Raw genomic sequence first — 15,198 nt, forward strand, 5'->3', positions numbered from 1 at the left:
ATGCATCTACAGAACACATAACATTCCGTGGTTTTTCTTGTATTTAAAGAGTTAGAGCACTTGTATTTCAAAGAAGAAACCTTACACCCATTAACAATCACTCCCTGCCCTGTCTTTGTTTTTTTGGGGGCTGTTATGATACCATAGACTGGGTGGCTTACAAACAGCAGAAATTTATCTCAGTTTTGGAGGCTGGTAGTGCAAGATTAAGGGGCTGGAAGATTCAGTGCCTGGTGAGAGTCAGTTCCTTGATTCACGGACATCTTGTATAATCTCACCTGATGAAAGAGACAAGAGAGATCTTTGGGATCTTTTATAAGGGCACAAATCCTGTTCATAAGGGCTCCAATCTTATCACTTAATCACCCTCCCTCCTCTGAATACCATCACATTGGTATTTATTTTGAGGGACACAAAATTTCAGTCTCTACTATTCCCCCGTATCTGCCACCCGAGCTCCATTAGCCCTAGACAACCATTTCACTACTTTTTTTTTTTTTTTTACTGCCAAGAAAATTTTATTTTTGCACATCACTAGCCATGAAATTTTTGTCATCAATTATTACACAAATGCTGCTAGTGCTGTTATACAAATGGCATGTCCATCCACAATTCACTTCTGTAATCTCAAAATGAATTTTCATGATTACATGAGAATATTTATCAGAGAAGGATTAACAGTGAGATGAGTATAGAATTCATAACTGATGTTTTCCAGATAGCAATGTAGGTGTATTTTTAATCACCTTTCATTTGAGTGACCATAAAAAATAAATCAATAATTTATAAATTTTAAGTCTCCAAAGGAGGTTTTCAAATGCACTTTTTTTTTTTTTTAATAGAGACATGTTTATTTATTTATTTATTTATTATATTTGTTTGTTTTGTTTATACATGCACTGGGTACAGTCAGAAGCGCGGGAGGGTGAGAGAATTCACTAGAGCCAGAGCGGGGAGCAGAGCAGGCAGAAGGGCTGAAGTACACTGCTGAGGGGAGCAGCGGGTGGCAGGAGGGGTCTGCGCACCATGTGGGATCTTCCTCCGGTGGCCGGGGAGCAGCCGGGGATCGAACCAGCGCCGCAGAGGCCGCGGGCAGCTTCGCAACCCAGCGCTCAACCGCTGCGCCACCGGGGAGGCCCTCAAATGCACTTTTGAAAAATGCTTCAGTAAGGTTTTTAAGAAGCATCTTCCATGTCCACATCTTCTTGTAATTTCTGCACCATTTTTTCTTCCAGCTGCTTTCCTTTACCTGCAAGAGGGGCTCGGATAAGATGGATGTTTTGCTTGACTTCTTTGATGTCCTGAACTTTCTGTAGTTTTTTATTTTTCTTTAACCTGTTCATTATAAATTTAGCTTGGCATTTCTGTTTGATCTCTTCAACTCTCTTCATTGCATCAATAGTTTCATTCCACAGCTCTCGCTGGTATTTGACAGGTTCATTTCTACGTTTTTCAAATTCAAATGAATTATCCACTGTAAGCTCTTTACCAGCTGCTTTCCGGAATACTTTCCTCCACCTAACTTCCCTAGGATTGCTCTTCTTTTTAAAGTTTTTATGACACTTGGGTTTACAGAATCTGAATACCTTGCAGTCGTTGCGGACGAACATCATGCCGTGGCTGGGGTAGATAGGCTCTGACAGAAATATTACTTCTCGGAAATAATACTTCTCGATACGCATGTTGAACCCCGCGTGGGTACCACCAACCCAAACGCCGAGCGAACTTGAGAGCTATTTTCTATCTTTGTATTAATAGAGTTGCCTGTTGTGGATATTTCAAACAAAGAGAACCATACCGTCATATTGGGAGTTAGGACTTCAAACATAGAAATTTGCGATAACACAAACATTCAGTCCGTAGCATCCACCTTTATTAGAAATAGAATTTTTATGTGATAAAATATAGGCCAACAACATTAAAAAATCTAATAATTTAAATGAAGTGAAAAGTAGTATCAATCAAAAGTAGTATCAATTCAAATATACCAATTTCAGGATTTTTTTTTCTTTCCAGTAAAACATTTTGTGACATAAAAAGCATCTGATATAAAGAGAGAAATTTCTACATTAAAAACCATGTGAAACACAATAAACTTACCTATATTTCTTTCCAGATTGCCCTTAAGACCAAAAGGAGCAGTTGAGATTAAAAAAGGAAAAACTGAATGTTAGAAATCTAATAATTCAATTTTACTATTGAACACTAAATCAATATTTAGAAAATCAACAATTTTTCACAAATACTTAGTAAATATTTTTTGTACAAATGGGATAATAAAACAAATTTTCTATTTTTTTCAAACATCTTTTGCACTAAAGCAAAAAAGCTATTCTTATTTAAATACTGTTTTTCTTTTAAAAAGAACCTTTTTTAAAAAAGATATTCCAAATAACTAGATTTGGCTTATTTGCATAGCCATATATCTAATCTTAATTGAATTACAAACTGATTAATAAGAAAATAGGCAAAAAGGTATCCAGGGAATCATTATTGAGCGAAAAGACAAACGTAAGGGGATAATTTGTTTTCTCCTGGAAGCTCAACTTAAATATAGAAAAGCTTCTTCAATGACCTGAAGATTGTTAGGGGTCAAATTTCATGAAAAATTGCATGAGAAACTATCAAATCCCTTCTCACAATTGAAAGTTCCACATGAACTTAAGGATCAAAATATCACATTCTGAAAAATAAGCAGAGTTATCTGGCGTACAAATGTGAAAACAAGAGAGAGCTCTTATGAGAATGGTCACCTACTGAGGAAGCTATTATAATTACTTCAAAACAGCTAAAGCTTCTTTCTCCAGATATATGCAGGCAATATTCCACACCATGAGACACCCTCCTTTTTGAATCACTTTATTCACTTGACTTGCAGCACACCAGTCTCCCAATTTTGCTTCTAGCTCAGTTGGTGGGTTCTTCTGGATCCCTTGCTGGCTCCTCCCCATATCTTCTACTTTTTAACCTTGGCATACCCCCAGGCTGCCTTTTGCCATCTTTCCTTAGCTGCACTAAGTGATCTCATCCAACGTTATAGCTATTCACTAATGACTCCCAAATTAATTTGTCCAGTTCCAATTTGTACCTTGATCCCTAGACTTGAATATCTACCTGCCTGTTCAGCATCTCCATCTAATGTGGCAAAAACACCCCTCCTGATATCACATTCCTCTAAATCTGCTCCTCCTCCACTACACCTCATCTCTGCATCCCAGAATTTACCCAGTTGCTCAAAAACCTGGGAATCATCCTTTACTCCTCTCCTTTACTTCTAACGCAAACTAATGGCAGATCCCACCTTCTCTATCTTTAAAACAGAGCCTGAATGCACCACTATCTAACCACTTCCCTATCATCCATCACACTGTAGTCTAAGACTCTTGGCTAGAACACTGTAATAACCTAACTGGTCCCTCTGCTTTCACTCTCCATCTTCTTCTGTCTAAACTTCACACTGCAGCTCCAAACATGTAAGCCCAATTATGTCATTCCTCTGTTCCCAATGCTTCCTATTACAGAGCCATATCAGGAATAGGATCTTTATGAACTACTCTTTCTTTGACTTTTCCCCCATTTTAATTCTTACCATTCTTCTCCCTTAATCACTATCTTGTAAACTTACTGGCTGTCTATTACTCAAACTTGTCAAATAAGTTAACTTTTTTAAAGCCTTTTCACTTGCTTTACCTCTGCCCAATACATTCTTTCCCTAAATATTCAAATGACTGGTACATTCATTTCAGTAGGGCCTCTGCACATGTCAGTCACATAGCTTTCCTTAACCACTTTATCTAAAGAAGCAACCCTCTCAACATTTTGTCCCTAGTCCTTGCCTTTTCTTTGTAACACCTGATATATATTTGTTTACACTTTTGCTGTCTGTATTCGCTAATGCAGTGTAGTAAATTCCACAAAAGAAGTACACTGTATTGGTCACAGCTATATAACCAGCACATAAAATACCTGGCACATAGTAAGCTCAATAAACATGATTTGAATAAATAGATGGAATTTCTAGTCTGAATACTATCAAACAATTTAGTTTAGGGTCTTGTTTTGTTTCAAAAGAAAAAAGGCTCAAGAATGTGACCTTCAAAATAAAATTAAGCTTGATTTCTCTCAAATGATATGAATTTTATTTAAAAGGGGAAGAGTCATTCAGTAGTGCTGAAGCAAAATTTAGAGGAAATTCTCAGCAAGCTATTCTAGCTATCATAATTTTTTTTTAATCTTCTGAATTACCCCTGAAAGAAAAGTTGTAGTTAATTTGGGCCTGAACACTTAAAAATGGGATACACACACACACAATAGAGCAGTTTCATGAAATTGAAATGAAATAAATATTTTGACTATCCCACAATCCTCTCCCCTTTGTTCTTTCACAAATTGTACTAGCGAAGGTTCCAGGGAGCCACCAACTACTCAGAACCAGCTTTTAGAGTCAGAAGTGCATGCTGTTAACTTGGTGCTGGTGCTGTTATTCAGAAAGAAAAATGGCACTATCCATAGAGATTTCATGGAGGCAGCAGAGCATTTTGAATGAGTATGTCTAAGGCTTAAGTGCTGCTGTATGTTACCTGCCTGCTTGCGTCAATGCAGCTTAGAGACCATACAATGAGAGAAATCCTAGAACAGATGTCTCTTTATATATAATTTGATGGAAAGTAGAGCCTGATGATGAAGTCCACTAGTCGGTTAAAAAATGTCGGTCCTGAAAAATAAAATTAGCCACACCAAAGATCTCTGGAAGCCATAGATAGAAGGCCATCTAAGTACTCCCTGAGGAGAGTAGTCCATTGTATAAAAAAAAAAAAAAAAAAAAAAAACAACGGAAACTGAAGTGGAACCATTTGGCTTCTCCAGCAATGAGGAAGGAATTTAGTCCTGTATGCTCAGTTTGTTTGTCATTTGTCATTCATATACTGTTGGTCACATGGCTGATGCACTCTGATCAGGGGGCAGAAGAACGATGAATACTACTTTTTATGAAAAGTTTTAAGCCTTGAAATCCCTCTGAAAATAAATAGTCCAAATACCAGTTCCATTTCTTTCCCTGTAGGCACAAAAAAGGGGAAATTACTTATTGAATATTTACTATGTTTATTCTCTACTTCCTCTTCTTTATCTAGGAGAAGGGTCCAGTGACCTGGAGACACACATCAAGAGTTAGCTTAGAGGGGCCAGGTGCAAAACTGGGACTCAGTCATTAAGTAACATTTAAACCAGAAAGGAGCCAATATTCAAGGGCTGAACATTCCTTTTATTATATTGGCAAAAATATTAACTCTTCATTGTGTTTTGTACTATTATTATTTTTTACACTGATGTCTTATTTGGTTCCACTATATTCCTGCTATAAGGGAAACCATCCAATATTTTTCTTTATCCTTCTGGCTTATTTCACTGAGCATAATTCCTTCTAGCCCATCCACGTTGCTGCAAATGGCATGAGTTTATCTTTTTTGATTGCTGAATAATATTTCACTGTGTATATATACCAGACAATTATAAATCACAGACATACTGCAGGGGAGGAGGAGGGAGAGGGATCAGAGGGAGGGAGGGAGGGAGGAGAACAGGGGACTGAGGTGATGGTGCACGGGTTCATTGGGGAAGGAAGTTCTATGGGGATTTCACCTGAGGGGGTGGGGGTAAGCAAATATTGTTTAAAAATGAGCAATGATGTAAAAAATAAAAAAAATTTAAAAATTTGGCCTTTAAGTAAAGCTTTGAAAGACAAAAAAAAAAAAAAAATTAACTCTTCACTGAACAAAGCACTATGAGACAGAAGTGGGCCATCATTCCCACACTAGGAATTTAACATCTAAGATAGATAAGAGAACAGCAGACATTGCTATATTACTGCTTATATTAAATATGCACATAGCATGGATTTTTTAATTATAATGGTACAATTGTGCTGAGTTTTGTTAAGTCAGTCTCATTACAGTCACATGTTGTATACAGGCACCTGTACTATAAAACAAGACAATGCAAAACAAATAAAAGGAGATGATGCATGATCAAAACATCAAGAGTGAAACTATGAATAGTATTCCTTAGAGAATACTGTAAAGGATGTGTGCCAATAAATTCACATATCAGTCACTGGAATGAATTCAAAATATAAATACTTCACTTTGAGGTTGGAAAGGCAACAAACTTAAGATATGGGTAAAAGTAAAGGTATCAATTCTTTTGATGAGATACCATCTCTGAACATGGTAAAAGTAAGTTTACTTACCTGAATAGAGCTCATGTTTATTGTCCTTTTATCTGGCCATTCCTTAGGGAAAAGAAAAGGAATTGGGGAGATAGAGGATGGAAATATTTGGTTAGTAGAAATGACCAGAAAATTAAGATGGTTTTATACTGTCTGATTCATCTAATATATTCTATTCCTACCATCATTCTTGGATTCTTTATGAATAAACACTTACTATAGCCTTCCATATTCCTCCCTAGAAGCACTAACAGAAGGAAAATAAAATTACAGTGGCTAAAGTGAGTACCATTTAGCGAATCTATGCCCTATTTTCTTTTATTCTGTACTCAGTCGCTGGAGCGGAGTTGGAGGGTGTTAGAAAAGGCTTTTTCTGAGGAACATGATACCCACATTGACTCTGGAAGGATGAAGAGGAAGTCTGGTGAGGCAGTCTGCATTCATAGCAAATTCCATGAAAATCTTTATTCTTTATAAAAACTCCTACCTAGACCCTATTTATTCCCTAGATTTAAGTAATCACCTAATTGTACTTCATTGGAAAGCCACAAGTTTTAAGAACTAATAATTTTATATATCCTAAGAGAAAACTCTACCCATTAAACTACATATAACACAATGCCTTTTTAACACTTAGAATTTTTATTTTATAATGACTGAGTTTTACCTACATGTATGTATACATGTAATACACGTTTATTATGTATCATTTTTATAAATGTGTAAGTGGTAAATGTAAACAAAACTAATTTGTGATAGCCAAATATCACAAATATGTACACAGAATACTACTCAGTTATAAAGAAAGAAATGAAATCTTGCCATTTGCTACAACATGGATGGGCCTAGAGCATTTTATGTTAAGTGAAGTAAGTCAGAGAATGACAATTACCGTATGATTTTACTCATATGTGGAAGATAAGGAAACAAAGCAAAAAAGCAAAACAAAACAAAACAAACTCTTAGATTCTGAGAACAGAATGGTGGTCACCAGAGGGGCAGGGGGATGGTAGGTGAGCAAAATGAGTAAAGGGGATCATTTGTGTGGTGATAGATGGGAACTAGACTTTCAGTGGTAATCATAATGTACTATATATAGATGTCAAACATAATGCTATACACCTGAAACATAATGTTACAAACAAATGTTATTTCAACAAAATTTTTAAACATTGGTGAAGGGATTTTTAAAACTTCACATGCGGGATCCAGCTCTTCTAAATTGCTTTTCTACTCAAGGGTTGTTATCTATTTTTCACCCAGTATCATCCTCTGTGCCAGAGTGTTGATGATACTGGATTCCTTAAAAGAACTAAAAGCTACTGGTGCTGCGGTCGCACATACATAAAGCACCCTCTCTTTGGTTCCTATTTCATTCAAGGAAAGTTCATAATGTGTGTGGTTCAATGTCCCAACATTGTTTCAAATTCCCCCACCCCTAAGCTGCTGGCATCTATTCTGCAAGGCCTCCGCACACTCAAATGGCAAATGACAGCTCCATCATGACTGCTACCCAGCTGACATTGATCACAGATGGATCTTGATCTATGACAACTTAAGTGAAAAATTTGTGCCTCTGGAGCTGATACAATATAATACATGCTGATGGATTCCACATTTATTTCTCTAGTTTCAACCGCTCTCCTCAGCTGTAAGTACCTATTTCAAACTGCCTAGCTACATTTCTTCTTGGATGTCAACAGGCATCTCAGATTTAAATATTGCTCTCCCAATGCAGCATGAGTTCGATCCCCGGCCAGGGAGGTGACCCACATGTGCACAGCAGACCTCTCCTGACTTGCTTGCTGCTCCCCTCAGCAGTGTATTTCAGTCAATCCACCTGTTCTGTTCCCTGCTCTGTCTCTGGTGAATCCTCTCACCTCCCACACCTCTGGCCTGTACTCCAGTTCTTGTATGCATAAATTAAAAAAAATAAATAAATATTGCTCTCCCAAAATGCCCCAGAAACCTCTCCTATTCTTTTATCAGTACTCCTCTTAAAAATGACTAAGCCACTATCAACCCAGTTGCTCAATTCAAAAAACCCCAGGTGTCCCTATTTTCTATTATTCCTCCTTCTAATCAAGCCATCAAGTCCAGTCTGTTCTACTTCTGCAATGTATCTCAAATCAGTCCACTTCTTCTCCACTATTGCCACTTGTATACAAATCACTTTCAATCTCTCTCTCGTTGAGACTATAACAATAGCTTCCTATTGGTGCTCCTGCCTCCATTCGGGCCTCCACTTTTAACTATATCCTCCACAAAAAAAAACCTAAAATAACTTTATTAAGCATCAACTCAAACCATACTACAACTCGACTTAAAAATCTTTCAATTGTTTATCACTGCACTCCTAAGAGACCTGTAAGCTAGATGGCCATGTTTGTCTAACATTTCATTTCATTCTCTCTTAGGTTTCTTATGTTCTACGCAACTGCTTTTTTTGTTGTTGTTGCTGTTCCTTTGAACCCCTGAGCTGTTACACTATTCCCACACCCTGGAATGTTATTCCAACTGTTCCTAGGCTGGATTATTCTCGTTAGAAAAACATCTCAGATCAAATGTCACTTCCTCAGAAATGCTTTCCTTATCATTCACCCAGACAAGTACCCACTCTCTCCCACCTCACCCTTTTTGTCCTTCATAGTTCTCAAAATTTTAAATTATCATGTCTATTTATTAACTTATTTATTGTTTCCTCTTATTAGAATAAAATCCATTTGGACAGAGATGGTATCTATCTTCTTAAACACTGTTTTATTCCCAGTGCCAAAAGCAGAGTATACACCAAATATTTGTTGAAAGAATAAGCCAAGACATAACTAGTTATTAATTCAAAGGTAATTTATGAAAGAAAACATAGTTTCTGAATTCCCTGAATTGTAGGCTCTAAGAATGTTCAACATATTTCAACTCAGTAAGTTTAGCTCTTTGATACTTGATATGCCTAGTTAAATTTACCAAATTTTCTCTAAAATTTTGGCTAATATGAAATATTGATGTGAATTCAGTTTAATTAAATTAAATCATGCAACCATGGTTTCAAAGTCTATAGCATTTATTTTTACTACCTCAACGGTAAGATTCTTAGAGAGTGAGAAGTTAGTAGGTGACAAGGGTTCAAAAGGCATTCTTTTAAAGCAAAGATTGACATTAACGCCTATGTATTTTCAGAACCATATAGGGACACCATCAATTATAAAAATGCTAGCCTCACAGTTTCCAAATGTGTTCTATGCTCTTAGAATTTAACCTTTCAGAGTCAACTTTCCTCAAACATTTAAAAAACCATTTTCTGATTCAAAAGAATATATCAATGCCTGATCCTCCAAAACAGGTTTGCTTACCTATGTCCAAATTGTAACATTCACTAGACTCTTAAAATATTCTCTTTCTGAGACAAAAAAAAGAATTGACTTATAAAAATCAATTCTATCAGTGAGTCACTGCATACTTTCTAAATAAGAATTGGATGCAGCTGTCTTGACAGAATATGGAAAAATGGACACCTATTTATTGTTAGTGGGAATGTAAATTTGTCTAACTTCTACTGAAAGCAGTATGACAATACCTAACAAAATTAAAAAGCTATACTCCTTGAAAGCAATTCTACTTTGAGCAGTATTATCCAACAGACATACTTGCTTATGTATGAAATTATATAGTTGAGAACATTCATTAGAATATAATTTAATAACATGATTAGAAACAACTTAATGCTCTCAACCTATGTTAAATGCTGAACTTATATTAGATCCATACAATGGAATGCTATAGACATCAAAAAAGAAAAAGGCTATCTTTTAAATACAAGGATGAAATAAAAGCCAAGATGTTAAAGAAATCAAGAGGCTTAAATGTGTGTATAGTGTAAAGCGTTGAAAAAGATTATTTACACAGTATGTCTCTGGAAGGATATTTAAGAAATTCTAAAGTGGTTGCTTTGGGGTAGGGGAAATGAATAACCAGAGAACACAGTTGGGCAGGTTATTTTAAACAGCTTTTTAAAAATGAAAATTACAAACACACACAAAAGAGGGAATAGTATAGCGAACCTCTGAATCTTCGAGAGCCAACAATTATCAACTCCAGCTAACCACGTTTCTCCTACTTGCCATACACTAGTATCTACCACCAGATAATTTTTAAAAATCTTTTTCTATTGAGGTGAAATTAATGTGAAATAAAATTAACCATCTTATGTATTAAAGACTTGGGTATATGACCTGAAATCATAAAGTACATAGAAGAAGACATAGTCAAAACAATCTACGGCATTGGCTTCAGTGATATTTTGGGGAACCAGACTACAATGGTAAGGGAAACAAAAGACTAAACTGGAAGCTCCAGATGTGTCTTGTTCATCACAGTGCCTGGTTTACTGCATACATATATGGAACATTTGCTCAGTGAATATCGCTGCCATTCTGTATGTCTTTTTTCATTTTGTTAGATTTCTTGATGTTCTGGCTTATTAAGGGAACCTGAATGTGGGTTCTACCAGTGTATTTGTAACTCCATTCTGCTGTGTTATTCACACACCTGATAAGCATGCCATTTGAGATCTTTCCCAAGTCGCTGATAAGGTAGAAAATAATAGGGCTGAAGATAAAGCCCTGAGAAGAACATAACCCCACCCTTACTCCTGCGCTTGCTTATTGATATCAATCCATTAAACCAGCAGTCTTCAACTCAAATTATAGTATCATCTACCTTACATTTCCCATCGTGTCAAGATTTTATGAGTGTCCACTCTGCAGCCTTTTTTTTAACCTGGCACCATCTCTACCCAAGCAGAACTGACCTAACAGTTACTCTCCCAACTCTCACAACTGTACCTTTTCTCATTTCTCCACACTGGACTATTTTCATTTGTTCACAAGTGTGTCTCTGCTACAAGTCCAAGTTTGGGGAAGAGTGGAGACTTACTTAACTTTGTATCCCCAGAGTCTAGCACAGTGCCCAAAATTTAGTAGATACTCCAAAAGAAATGACTGCATGCATCACATAATTCTGACATGCTAAATTTATGATATTTTCTGTTTCTGCTGTCACAGTACTCTTATATAAAATCTAAAAATCCTTTAAATACTCTTACCTGTAGCAGAAAGGAAACAGCATAACTCAGTAGAGCAGGATGATAGACTAAATTCAAACTGTTGTTATACTCTGCTACTCCAGCTTTTTCTAAGATTTCGGGGTCGATATATATTCCTTTCTGGAAGGGTCTGGATGTCCATAGGCAACCAACCATAGCTGTCAAATACTGATTAAATTCTTGATAGGTCTTGCTGCTGAAATTGAACTCTGATTTTGTCTATTAGAAAGAAAAAAATTGTAATTATTGCCTATTCTCCCTTTCCTTTCTATTCCCAATAGGTCATCTATATCTATACTCAATTTTTAAACAAGGTGATTTAACACAGTTTTATCATCCGTACCTTTGGCACCAACTCATTTTTCTTTGCAGCGGTCAAATTTTCACGATACCTAATGGGGAGAACAAACAGAATCAAACTTTTAACTTTAAATGCTTTTTTAAATGTAAACATAAACAAAAATGTATATATTTTAAATGTAAATATATGTAGATGTGTACATATACAAATATCCAGCTGTCTAGTTAAGGATTTTATTCTTTCATGGTATATTGCCCTCAAAGAATAAAAATTAATAAAGGCTCAAAACTGAGTTATACATTTAAGATATGCATTTGACTACAAGTAAATTATACTTCAATTAAAAAAAGCAATAAAGGAAATGCTTTTAATGTTTCAATATTAAAAATTTAACAGCATCTCAAAAGCAGTCAGTCACTGATACAGAGCCTATTTTCCTAATGTGGAAAAAAGATGCAGTAGAAAGGAGGAAGAAAAATTTTATAAATATAATTTTTTTCATCTGAGGACTATTAACTAATTTGTTTTGGTGTAGTCTTACGAGTTATGCCTAAAGAGTTTATATTTGGGCCTCTCTGGTGTCACAGAGGTTAAATTATCAGCACTATCAAGCTATGGCCAGCCACTGTGGCATGAGCTGACCCACATGGCACAGCAGACCTCTCCTGTCTCGCCCGCTGCTTCCCTCAGCAGTGTATTACAGTACATTCGCCTGTTCTGCTCCCCACTCTGTGTCCTCTCACACACATACCCACACCTCTGGCCTACACCCCAGTTTTTATATGCATAAATAAAAAGTTTTTATTTTTATGGACTGAAAATAGCAATTCAGTCCATAAGTGAAAAAACTAGAGGGGATCAGAAATGATATTTACAGCTTCTTATAATTGGCAATAGCCTCTATTATCTCCCAGAAAATGTTCTCTTTTTACCAGAGAAGTTACATAGACCTAAGCCAGTTGTTAGCAATGGGTAGTTTTTCCTTAAGACACCGCAATGAGAATTAATAATGCTGAGCTGTGCAGTACCACTGCACAAAATATCCTTAACTGTGAATTTTTTTAAAACTATATTCTCCACAGTGACATATTAAAAATAACTGTGAATTTTTTTAAATCTATATTCTCCACAGTGACATTAAAAATAACAGGTGAAATAGTCCATTACTGGAAGGTCTTCCCCAAAGGAAAGTCTTATTTCCTGTTTCCATAGGCTGTGGCAGAAAATGAAAAATTATTTTATTATAGTTAAAAATGAAGCTAGACTTATGAGGTACTAATTCACAAGACAGTAAAAGAGCTGTACCTGTGCATAATATAACAGAGTTGGTTCAGGATACTAGAATCCAGGCTGAGCAGTGCAGGATAGAAGATCCCAGGAGGAAACAACACCACTAATGGAAGGTTATAATTTACATATATGTCACATACCTTTTGGGAAGAATGATAACATCAGTATATAAATTATACCCAGAGCCCCTCAACCATATTTATCCAAAGAATCATCAGCATAGAATAAGCAATACTATGACATTAGGTATGGACCTGCCTGATTCATAATAGAATAGGCAGCCACACGCCTGCTAAAGTACACTACACCAAATATCAACCTTACCACAGATGATTAGTTTCAGAAGACCACTATTAAAATCTTTTGTTTTTTTCTGGGGAGGGATCTAAGAGTTGGGGAGAAAGGGAGTTTGTAACTCCCCTAAGTATACTGATTTTTTCATAAATGTTAGACTGTCAACCTAGAAAATGACAGAAAACACATCTAAGCAAATATAAGGAAATAGGTACTACTGAAGGGAGGAATCCAGGAAAGCTAAGATTAGTTCATAAAACTATAAAATACTATAAAACAAAAGGGCTAGAATCATAGGTACTGGGAGAAATAAGGCATTTGAAAAGTGGGAGTGGAAAGCTGATGAAATAAGAAGGCATTTCTAGATTTTTTTGCCAGGGATGAGCATTATGCAGGGGAATGTCTATTAAAGTGGAACCTGGACCAAAAAGAGTGTTTGATGAAAGTTAATCCTCTATTTCTGTAAGTCAGTAATTCAGGTGAGAATACAATCATTAACTTCAAAATGTGTAGCTTATTTCAATTATGCTAATAAGGTCACCGCCCAACTTAGTGATTGTAAAAATATTTAAACAATAAGCCAGTAAAATGGACAGTCATCACTAAAAGCCAAGTAGGGAAAATGGAATGTGCACTACCTTCTCATAGAAATCCAAAATAAAGTGTAGCAAGAAAGTACTGTTGCTTTCCAAGCGCATTGCAATCGCGGACAGCCACCCCACATAGTGAATCAGTTCAGACACGGAATTCATTGAGCCACCTAAAGTTGTTTCTCTGCAATAAGAAACCATGATGTTTAGAACCATATTAACAAAAGTCTTCACAATTTCCAAGCTAAAGCTGGATAATATGTTAGGAAAACACTGTTAGGAATTTCAGAAAACTATCAGTGCTCCAACATGTAAGTCACTTTTTCAAACCACAATGTTTAATCATAAAACCACACTTAGCCCTTTAGGGAACCATTAGTTCCATTCACAGAACATCCTCAGCAAACGGACTTTACTAATAAATATCAGAGAAACAAAGGATTAAGTTCCAGACAGGCTAAAGATTTTGCCAATGTCCAGAGACCAAAACAGTCAGCAAGTTAAGTTTCTAGTAATGGATAAATGTTGAACTCTAACACTCCTCAATAATGGGAATCCTTGCGTGAAAGACATTAAAAAAAAAAAAACACTTGGGCCTCCCTGGTGGCGCAGCGGTTGAGCGTGGGATTGCCAAGCTGCCCGCAGCCTTGCACCGCCGGCTCGATCCCCGGCTGCTCCCCGGCCACCGGAGGAGGGTCCCACATGGCGCGCAGACCTCTCCTGCCGCCCGCTGCTCCCCTCAGCAGTGTACTTCGGTCGTTCTGCCTGCTCTGCTCCCCGCTCTGGCTCTGGTGGATTCTCTCACCCTCCCGCGCTTCTGACTGTACCCAGTGCTTGTATAAATAAATAAATAAATCTTTAAAAAAAAAAAAAAAAAAAAAAAAAACACTAGAAAAATGTGTATTCCATTAACAAGTTAACAGGATCAAAGCGTTTGTGGCAAGTGACATGAAAACTTCAGAATAAAATCTGAAAATGGACAAAATGACAACATAAACTAGAAAAATTGAGAATTTAATCCCAAACAATTCACACAGTGGCTTAAAGGATAAATATTAAAATGACTTTGGGAAATGCCTCCTGATCAAAGTAGTCAGTAGTAATGAACAAGGATGAGGAATAGTATGCAGCCTTAAAGCTTGAGGGATGATAGTGACTCTACCATTAGCCACCACCACACTGGTTCAGTGCAAGGTCAGGCAGGGAAGAATTAAACCATTCAAATAGGTGGGCATCTGTAGAGAACACCAGCTATGTGCAAAACTGTATTTTAACTATGAATTTTGGCAGCACTTGGCAAATACATGCAAAATATTTTGAAATAATGTGATTGCTCAGAAGTCTCTTTTGAAGTGTTTCTCCACAGGACACTACTAGCATTGTGGATGAAATAATT

The 15,198-nt window shown here is 36.5% G+C and overlaps 2 protein-coding genes across 4 annotated transcripts in view; both read right to left on the reverse strand.

Annotated features, from left to right (window-relative positions):
• Window positions 1-1,119: 1,119 nt before the first annotated feature.
• Window positions 1,120-1,950, reverse strand: LOC119246626 (probable ribosome biogenesis protein RLP24). Its single transcript, XM_037512991.2, has one exon. The coding sequence runs from the start codon at window positions 1,680-1,682 to the stop codon at window positions 1,176-1,178; it is 507 nt and encodes a 168-aa protein (XP_037368888.1). The 5' UTR covers window positions 1,683-1,950; the 3' UTR covers window positions 1,120-1,175.
• Window positions 1,951-2,413: 463 nt separating this feature from the next.
• The window catches only part of CENPI (centromere protein I), a 38,323-nt gene continuing 25,538 nt past the window's right edge, over window positions 2,414-15,198 (reverse strand). For all 3 annotated transcript variants that reach the window (XM_037512205.2, XM_054695646.1, XM_054695647.1), the window contains exons 16-21: window positions 13,851-13,986; window positions 12,934-13,058; window positions 11,671-11,719; window positions 11,328-11,546; window positions 6,248-6,289; window positions 2,414-5,056 (exon numbers count right to left, since the gene is read on the reverse strand). In XM_037512205.2, coding sequence (XP_037368102.1) covers window positions 4,955-5,056; window positions 6,248-6,289; window positions 11,328-11,546; window positions 11,671-11,719; window positions 12,934-13,058; window positions 13,851-13,986 — 673 coding nt within the window. In that variant the 3' untranslated portion in view covers window positions 2,414-4,954. The remainder of the gene's footprint in view (window positions 5,057-6,247; window positions 6,290-11,327; window positions 11,547-11,670; window positions 11,720-12,933; window positions 13,059-13,850; window positions 13,987-15,198) is intronic.

The sequence above is a fragment of the Talpa occidentalis genome, unplaced genomic scaffold (genome assembly GCF_014898055.3).
Source record: "Talpa occidentalis isolate TD23 unplaced genomic scaffold, MPIMG_talOcc4v2.1 talOcc4.15, whole genome shotgun sequence".
Taxonomy (NCBI): domain Eukaryota; kingdom Metazoa; phylum Chordata; class Mammalia; order Eulipotyphla; family Talpidae; genus Talpa; species Talpa occidentalis.